At 43.0% G+C, this 9,720-nt stretch overlaps 1 protein-coding gene across 1 annotated transcript; it reads right to left on the minus strand.

Annotated features, from left to right (window-relative positions):
• Positions 1 to 164: 164 nt before the first annotated feature.
• Positions 165 to 9,241, minus strand: TTC14 (tetratricopeptide repeat domain 14). The gene is made up of 12 exons (XM_054639000.2): positions 9,035 to 9,241; positions 8,835 to 8,956; positions 8,418 to 8,617; positions 7,949 to 8,033; positions 7,730 to 7,859; positions 6,980 to 7,132; positions 6,254 to 6,325; positions 5,102 to 5,221; positions 4,900 to 5,022; positions 4,073 to 4,190; positions 2,046 to 2,155; positions 165 to 1,599 (listed from the first exon to the last, which is right to left on the minus strand). Exons 1-12 carry the CDS (start codon positions 9,190 to 9,192, stop codon positions 639 to 641), a joined length of 2,352 nt encoding a protein of 783 aa, XP_054494975.2. The 5' UTR covers positions 9,193 to 9,241; the 3' UTR covers positions 165 to 638.
• Positions 9,242 to 9,720: the final 479 nt, after the last annotated feature.

The following is a 9,720-nucleotide window of genomic DNA, read 5'->3' on the forward strand; positions in this document are numbered from 1 at the left end:
TCTGCTTCAAGGTGGGGTTTTGGGTTTTTTTCACATTACTCTCAGAGAACATGCAATACACTTGCCTTCAGACACAGCACCATTCCATGGAGTAGACAGCAAATGTAACAGTGCACGAGGATGAAACATCCCAGCAACATTCACAAAAACCCAGACACAAAAAATTAAGAAAAATTAAGAAAATTTAATGATCAAATGGGCTATATACATTGATGGCACATGACTTCATTCTGTTATCCCTTTTCTATAGCTGGAAGTTAAGTTTGATAGAAGAATATCAACAGTCAATAGTACCCCAGGGACAAGGAAAACCAAGCCCAGCTGTTGTTAAAGTGCATATTTGATGTGAGCACAGCTAACTACACCCAGGGGTATCAAGGGATTTCAGCCCATCAGACAGAATATTGTACAGGAACACCTCAAATTAAGAGCACAGGAAACTTGTATTTTAAATAACTGATATTTTAGGTAAGATATTCTTCCATCTCTTTCCACCGTATGATCTTTTAGAATTCTTTGACATTCTGAAATGCAGAAAAAAAATCTGCCTTTCATCTCACTGTGTGTGTTTCCTCACACGATACTAAGTTAGAAGTTGACACAACTACACTCATCCAAGTAGTGTACTCTCAGGTACTTCACTGTTTCTTCTGCTTACTTCCTTTTTCCCTCTCAAACTCAGCTATCTGATTAAAAATGTTAACTAAGTTCTGAGGCAGGTTTCTTTTAGTACCACTTTCTCCTTCTTCTGTACCATTTAATGACACTTCTTCATCTGGTTCCTTTGTTTTATCAGTCTCTTCATAATTTGTTTTTCTATTCTTATACTCACTTTCACTTCTATGCTGCCTGTCACTATCATAACCTTTGTCACCTTCATGTGAGCAGCTGCTAGAATATGACCTGTACTTCCCCCCTGACCTGCCATAATAGTCAGACCCTGGGGATGTGTAATACCTGTCTTGACCTGAGCCATGTCTCTTAAACTGCTCCCTTCTCCACTCTCCATCCCTTTCAAATCTCCTGTGATAATGCATCCTGGGTTTATAATCTGATTTATGATACGAACCTGAAGGACCCCTCCAACTGGAGAAAAATCTCTCTGGTTTACTGTATTTTTCAGTTTTGCTATGACTTGGCTGACTTCTGGAGCTACTGTAAGAATCTCTTGAATCTTCAGACCTACCTCCAAAAGTGTCTTCATCATCACCTGAAGTCCTCGAAAAAGAACAGTGTCTGTCTTTCTCTTTTCCCTCCATTTTTGGGCACGCTACGCTGTCCTGCCTTTCCAGCAGCTTTTCCACTTCAAAACTTTGGTTAAGAAAGGAAGCAGAGGTATCAGCTGGAGGGGAATACCACTCCTCTTTCCTATTCTGATCTTTGTAATGGGAAGAAGCTCTAGATGAGCTTTTTTTGGAGCTGCGAGCAGACTCAGATCTATGCCGACGCTTTTTCCTACATTTCTTGTGAACAGAGGAAGAGGAGGAGGAAGAAGCTGATACATCTGATGATGAATCGCTTGATGATGATGAGGAGGAGGAGGAGGATGAAGAAGAAGAAGAGGAGGAGGAAGTTGATACTTTCCTTTTTTTCTTCAACCTAAAAAAAATAATTAACCTGTGAGATAACCTTCAGTGTCAGGCAAAAACTACACACAGAAAGCAAGTCTGCATACCCCAGATTGGACTGTAAGGTGGGAACAGAAACTGAGCCTGACTGACATGACAATTTTAAATGTCATTTCTTCATCAACAAATTAAATCCACTGAACATTTTGTTATAAAAGACCTCTTTCCCAATTTCACGTGGCATTACGCTTTGCAAATATGTCACATTGCAAATTATTCCTTAAACAACTTCTCCTTCACACACATCTCCATTAAAGGTTCTATGCACTAAAAGACACTATCCACAAAAACATTCTGAGGGAAAAGCAGCTTACCCAGGGAGAAGTTCTCCCCAGCTTGCTGTTTGTTGAGATGGGTTGCTCACAGTCCCATCTGCACTTATTGCCACATAACCAGTACACTGAATGTAACAGTTACCTCTTTTCTTCTTTTAAGAGCTTACGCAATTTTTCTGCACTTGTTTCTATTTTCTTTGCTTTCTGTCTCTCTTCTTTGGCAGCTTGTTTCTCCCTCATTTCCAAAGATTTCTTTTTTGAACCCAAGCATCATAAAAAAGATTACATTAGTAGTGTTAATACGGGTAATAACCCCCATTCAACCCCATCCAAATGTATACACCAGGAATTTTTTACCAGGATTCCCAGACCAAAAATGAATATTATTCAGGAATTTGGTATTGGCCATTGTGACAGGTTTATATTTAAGGACCATATTGCAGTTTTTATTCCATTAAAAAAAATAAATTTGACCAGTCATTGCAGTGGTACCCATGATCCAGCACACCAGGAAGCATAGAACCCAAAAGTTATAGATAGAATATGCAAAAAATCCCCAATATTACCAACATGTAGAAAAATAAGGACAAAACCCCCAAACAACCCAAACAGAGAGAAGAGTTTGAGGGACAGTGTCATCATTATTGTAGTTTACAAGAGGAACACGGCAGAACCCAGTTGGAGATGAATTCGAGTTGGCCATGTTTGAATACAAACCGTTTGGTAACAATTTCACAGAGCAGTTTGATGCATAGTTTACGTAAGAAATCAAGTTCCAGGGGTTGGGTGGTGATGAGCAGCACCAGACGCAGGCACAGCAACAACAGTTCCGTTCAGAGGGAAATGCATTGGAGAAAAACACATAATCAGAATTACAGGAAAACACACTGCAGTTATTTCAGCCATTCTACACAGCAAGGACAGTATCAGACTTATGTACTAAGTTACAGGTAAATGCAGGAGGGCATCTAAGTAGATAAAAAATCTTTAAACTACTCAAGTCCATAAGAGATCAGCCTTCTGCCACTTACAGCCCTACAGAGTCACTCTGTTCAGATTGAGCAGGAAGTCTGATTTATAGTTTTCAAAGCTCAGCAACTGTCTTAACAGCTATAATAAAGGAAACCCTTCACTGCAGCCAAGGCCATGCACAGCAACAAATAACAGCTGTCATATTCTTTATCTGCTGCATCAGTGACCACAGGAGAATGTCTAAGGAGTAACATTTATCTTCTACTTGCTGAGAATATTCTTCATCATTTTACTGACACCTCTTTCTAAAGCAGCCAAATGCAGGTACTGCTCAAATTACACCTCTTTATCTCTGGTGTAGCTCAGTTTTATCAGATTGTCCTATCTCCTCTTCCCCCTTGTTTCCACACATCCTGTCAGCATTATGGCTCCACCAACTGAAGAACTGCTGACTAAGGCCATCTACCCCAGCCTGTGTACATCCTCACATGCAGAAGCACAGAACAACACAAGCCTGTTCCTCAGTGATCTATTTTACTCTTTGACCCACTCTGGAAGACAACACAAGCAAAGGAGGTAAATTAAAAGGAAAAGATGACAACTCAGATTAGCACAGAGACCCAGCAGGCTCACCTGGGAAACATGCTGCGTGCAAGGGAAGAGAGAAAAAACCCACCAGACAACAGAGGAGAAAGCTGAGATATTCAAAGTGTCTGCCCGCCCACCCTCCACCTCCTGTTTTCCTTTAAATTACCTTTAATTTCCTCTCATGTGAGCTCCCTGTGCCTCAGCTTTGCCTGGTGTTACTCTCTCTAATTACCCCATGGACCAAGGGTCTGGCCAGACTATAGTAACAATGTTTATTTGGCTTGTGGTAGTGTTCTACACTTTGAACATTTGTATTCAGAGAACGTTTTAAATCAATATCATTCATCACCCTGTGTGATGGGATATTCTTTCCCTGTCTCCACTGTCTGGCATTTCTTTACTATCCCAAAACAGTGGGGTCACCAGGAGGTACCTTTCTTCTGGTAGGTACAGCCATAATGCTCACTAGAAAACATCTACTGTGGAGTAGGGAAGCAGAGAATAAGACAAACCATCAATTTCACCCCTCCCTGTTCAAACGATTTAAATATGATTTTTGATGTTCATTTATTGTCACTGGCACCATATGAAAAGAAAGTAAAGAATCACCTGCATGTGCTTACGGAGTTTTGTTAAAGCCTCTTCTGCTTCCTGAAAAGTCTCATCCAAGCTCAAGGCTTTTTTATAATAACTTTCAGCATTTAGCAGTTTCTCTTCCTCTTCCAACCTAAAATTCAAGTTAAAGTTTTTATACAGTTAGGACACAGATTTTGACAGCTATTTCTTATTTGGGGGCTTTCTCATCTGCAAGTATTTTTTATCATTATGACACTACCACTGCATCCCTCTGAGACCCCCTCTGTCACCTCAGCTCACCTCACTAACAACACAAAATGGTATTTCTGACCTTATCACTCCTAATTCTGACCTGTAACACTATTCTTTGAAGTACAAATTCCATTTTTAAAAATACTCTGTCTTCTTATCACAGGGCTTAAAAAAACCCTATTCCCTGAATATTCAAAACTAAAATTTTGCATTCGAGTGGGTCACCAATATTTCAGCAGAGTAACAGAATGTAATTTTGTTACAAAACTTTTTAAAAAAAATAACCAAACAATCCTCAACCTTTTGGAATATATTCAAACAATTCACAGGACTTTATGCAAGCCTGGTATCCCACCAGTGAAAGGGTATCAAGGATTAAAAAGGATATCGAGGATTAAACCTCAAATATTTTGCCAGGATTTCAACTGGGACAGAGGACAAAGTGTAAACCAATTACACAAGGACAGATATTTCCAAGGACTTTTATTTTTCTTTAAACACATAGCCAGGAAGGAAAGATGCCATTTTGTGTCCTCATTAGAATGGTATTAAGAAAAATATGAGAAAACTTGTTAACAACCAACCAAACTCATAACCCCAACACTTACTGCCCGCCTCTTTCCACAAGGGTCTGACACAGATATTTCCTTGCATTTCTATGGGTAGGACAATTTTCTAAAGCAACTTCAAAATCCCCTATGGCTTTGTTCAGACTTCCTTTGGTTGCATACCTAGAACAACAAAGTTGCATATGAAACAGTGATGCTTCTCTTTCACAAAAGTGGAAAAAAGTGAAACAAGCAGACTTACAGAGCTCCACGTGCTACCAAAGCTTCAACATTTTGGGGATCAATTTCCAGAGCCTTGTTGTACTCATTCATGGCTTCCACGTGGCGCCCAACCTTGAAATAATCCACCCCAGCCTTTACACTGGAGAAAAAATAGTTAGAAAATAGTATGTACAATTAGTCCATGCAGATTGTTCTGTTATTCACAAATTATGATTCCAAACAAAAGACAGGTTAAAAACTGACCTTGTTATTGTGTACTTTACACTGGCATTTCAGTTAGGTGATACTGACCTAATTCCACAATAATGTATTGTCTTTAATCCCATATCTTAAGGCATTCGAGATCATTTCTGCAGACAGGGCTGCTGCTATATTACATTGGTTTTTATTTATGGAATTATTGTTTAAGCAATTTTCTGCACAAAACTATGTGTGACCTACCATCATTAACCTTGAACAGGCTTAATTATATCCAAAGCTAAAAATCCCCATTAGAGCAATGGCACAAGGTGGCATGGGCAGATGGTACACGCTCAAACCAGCTCACCTCACACAAATATCCTCAGGCTTTACATTTCATATTCCCTGAACATTTCTTGCACATTTTCCAAGAGATTAACTTATTAGAAGAGAATTTATATAAGTTGATTTTTAAAACAATTCATTACAGACTTTTCTTAAAAATTAAAATTTAATTTAACATTATATGCAACCTTTTCTGCAATTAACATTGCAAATGCACTGGACAGTGTAAAAGCAAAAGTAAATATCCAAGGCTGCTGCTCCATTTAACTTTCCAAAGACAGCAAGTGCACTTGTTCCATCTGCAGTCTGAGGCTTAAATGACTAGGCAAGTATGAGGTCATTCAACACTCAATTATAAAACAAAATTATGTGCTTGGTGTTATCACAAATCTTGCTCTTAACTCTAGAATGGGTCAGGATATTAAAAGTATTCTAAGAACAACTCCCTTAAACCTGACACACATTTTGGAATTGAATCTCAGGACTTTATCTGTCACACTCCCACTTGGCAGACAGGTTTATTTTCAATAAGATCCTGGTTACACTGCTATACATGCAGTGGAAAAATTGTTTCAATGTGTGTTTTCTTTGCAGAAATATAATCTGCAACCCAATCTAACAAGCTTTGACAAGAAGTATCACATACCATTTCAAGGCCCAAGATGCAGACTGCTTTTTCCTCAAGGCAGGGGCAAAATCTTCTTCACTGAAATTTTTACTTTAAGGAACAAACAAATAAAAACATCAAGTTGGCTGTCTGAGTCTACAAAGTTAAGCTTACAATATGCAGTGGAGTGCAAATAAGCTGAAATATTATTTGTCCATGTCTTGCTGCTCTCCCTCACTCAGGTCTGTTCTTTCATATTTCTGAAACCAGTTTTTCCCAACCCATTCTAGAAGTGCTAAACTGAACCAGTACAACTGCAGTAAAAACAAAGTCCACACCTGCTTTGAGCCTAATATATATAGGGGTCACAGCATCAATCATTGCATATATTTGACTCCTATTTTAAAAAAGGGGTCAAATCTATTAGTAAAATAAACATCTGTCAGAAGACATTAAAACCTAAACATCCTGCATTTCAATCCACAGATGCTGACAGCAGCTACACAATAAATTCTGTAAGTATCTGATATCAAACATTGTGTGTGGTAAGGTGTCTTGCTTATTCAGAGCAATAGGATTTCAAATGCAAATTTCTTACTCTAGAGGAGTTTGCTTTTAAATATTTAAGGACGTGTACGCTGCAGTCATGCAAGTCAAAATGTAAAAGGTTTAAGTGGTCTAGGACTCCCACTCACGAGTCTGTTTCAATGGATTAGAATAATCTCCACAGAGCTACAGGAGAGGAACAATGTAAAAATCACTTACATTTGAAGACTTCTCAGCAAAGACGGTGGATTTGACTCACTTAGTCCCAGTTTTTCTGCTAAATATTCAACTAATGATGGATTAGCAAATCCTGGGGAACGATGCAAAACCTCTTCAAATGTCTCTCCTGTGTTGGCAACTTCCAGGCTTCGCCTTCAAAACAGCACCAATGTACACAAAGGAGACCTCAGGCTCTGTGCCCTATTTCATCACACTTATGTTTAGAATAAAAATGCCCATATGGTACCTGTATTACTGCTCACAAACTGCTCTCTTCTACAGGCACGTGTTTTCCTGCTATTTACTGACCCTTGTGTCCTTTACCCCAAGTGAGCTTCTGAAACCTATTTGGGCACCTACCCCCTGTTGCCAGGCCATACAAAAACATGACAAATATGACAGACAGCTGTGTCCCCATCTTCTAATGGGAATTTGAAAATGCTAAGAATTAACATTCCAGTCTCCCAAGACGTTGGGGTTTCTGTATTCATTTGTTAACACAGTCCAAAAGCAACAGATGTCTCACCCTGCCTTTTGCTTTCCTTATATTTTTGGAAAGAAGCTAAAAAGCCAACCACACCTACCTATCCAGACACAAGTATGCTAAAGAGAGGAACAACAAGGAGGATGTGATCAGCCAATTAAATCAGAAAGCCCACTGAGGAGTTCAAGGGACAGCCAGCCTGTCAGAGATGCTCTTCAGACACCCTGACTGCACCCAGCCAGTGCAGCCAAACGGCACATCCTTACTTATAATGCAGTGGAAAGTCATCAGAGGTGATCACACCCAGCTTTGTACTGGAGAGCTTGGGTGGAAGAGCTGAGCTGTAAAGCGACACCGCCAGCTTCTCATGGTAACGGTCAACGTCCTTGAGCACAGCTGCAGAAACAATACAGGGAGGGATAAATTCACAGAAATGGCTCAAACCTCAGGCAAACCCATTCCTGACAACTTCTGCAGCTACTCACCTCGGATAAGGTCTCCAGTTTGATAATATGACAGAGGATCTCCATGGTTGCTTTGAGGAGGCACATCCCTCACAGGACACAGGGCCTGCAACAGAACACAGCAGGAATGCCATAAATGAAGACATTTATGTTGGGCAGAGGTGGGTTTTTTGTTTTTTTTCCTCCCCAAGAACAAGCCAAAAAAGATTACTTTAAGCTTAATGCACATCAGAACTACAATTCTTAAAATATGGCTTGGCTCAAGTAAAAATTCATGCATCCACAAATGAACTTTTCAACCCAATAATGAGGGTCACTGCTGTGAAAGACATGTTCACTAGCTGAGCAAAGTATCACAAGCTGCCCACAAAGTCAGGCACTACCCATCATCCCAAAGCTGTTTCACCTTTACACATTCCACTCCATTAAGAGGTGCAAGAGGCAACAAATAAATGTCAAAAACGAACTATTGACCAAAGCTGTATCTTACAGTGATTTCCAAATCTGCAATTTCCCGTATGACACCACTTCCCAGACAAATCAACACCATGAAAAAGCCAAATTCACGGATAGATGTAATCCTCCCAATGACGATATCGCCCCGCTCGATGTCGCGGAAGAACAGCTCCCTCCTCTCCTCCCTGGGCACCTCCAGGAACCTCTCCAGGGGTGGCATGACAGCGTAACACTCTGCAAACAGGCACAGCCAGTTACAAACGGCCGAGCTGCACCCCCACATCACAAAACATTTGACGACAGCAAAACACGTGAAAATATTATTTCCTGTGCTAACAGGAAGCTTACGCATAGCCTATAAAAATCAACAGGAAAAATTTCCAGCCTCTTTTTAAAGGTACCGCAAATTCAAGTGCTGTCCTTACAGAGTGACCGCTCCCAACTCACACACCCTCATTCTCCTCGATGCTGTCCTCGATCGGCCCGTTGGGTTTCCACGAGTGCGCGAACAGCAGATCCGCCTTCTTGGCGATGAAGCGCTTTATCTCGGTGTCGATGCTCGCCCTCTCTTTCCTGGGGGAAGGAGAACGCGGTGAGTCGCGCCCCGCGGCCCCTCACAGCCCGCCCGGCCGCTGCCCCGGCGCCCCTCACCAGGAGGCCGGCGGGGCCCCGCGAGGCGGCTCCGGGGCGGCCCCGGGCGGCGGCAGCAGCCCGCGGAAGTCGGGGTTGTCGTGCTGCTCGGCGCGGAGCAGCGACAGCAGCGCCGGGCCGTGGTGGTTCAGCGCCTGCCGGAGCAGCTCCCGATCCATCCCGGCGCCAACGCCGCCGCCGCCTCGCCCGGAACGGGAACCGCAGCTCGGGCAACGGCGACGGGGCGGGACCGGGCGGCCGCAGCGCCCCCGGCGGGCCGGAGGATCGCGCTGAGCGGCGCCGGCGCTGCCCGCCCTGTTGGTGGGCCTGTCTCTAGTTTATAAACAGACAGTAATGAAAGAGAGAACAGTTAAAACACATGGCGCAAATTACACAGAGTTTCCTCACGGGAATCCTCCCCGCTTCGGCAGCAGCGGCCCGTGCGGGAAGCGCCCGCGGCGGCGCTGCCGGGAGGGGGCGCTGCGCCCCTGCCGGCCCCGGCCCGGAGTGCCCAGAGCGGGTGACACCGGCGGTGTCAGGGGCCCGAACCGGCGGTGCCACATACCCGAACCGGCGGTGTCACATACCCGAACCGGCGGTGTCACATACCCGAACCGGCGGTGTCACGGCCCGAACCGGGGGTGTCGCGGCGCCGCTCGAGGAGGCGCAGTGGCGGCACCGCCGCGTTCTCCGGGCGCTGCCTGGAG

This window comes from Agelaius phoeniceus, chromosome 10 (assembly GCF_051311805.1).
Source record: "Agelaius phoeniceus isolate bAgePho1 chromosome 10, bAgePho1.hap1, whole genome shotgun sequence".
Classification (NCBI taxonomy): Eukaryota; Metazoa; Chordata; class Aves; order Passeriformes; family Icteridae; genus Agelaius; species Agelaius phoeniceus.

What these genes read in the sequence shown, in the direction of transcription:
- TTC14 (XM_054639000.2), bottom strand. Translation starts at nt 9,192, where the DNA reads ATGGATCGGGAGCTGCTCCGGCAGGCGCTGAACCACCACGGCCCGGCG. An exon ending in AACTGGAGACCTTATCCGAG is followed by an intron (nt 7,860 to 7,948) that starts GTGAGTAGCTGC and finishes TTGTTTCTGCAG; the next exon opens with CTGTGCTCAAGGACGTTGAC. An exon ending in GACTTTCCACTGCATTATAA is followed by an intron (nt 7,133 to 7,729) that starts GTAAGGATGTGC and finishes GCTGTTTTGAAG; the next exon opens with GCGAAGCCTGGAAGTTGCCA.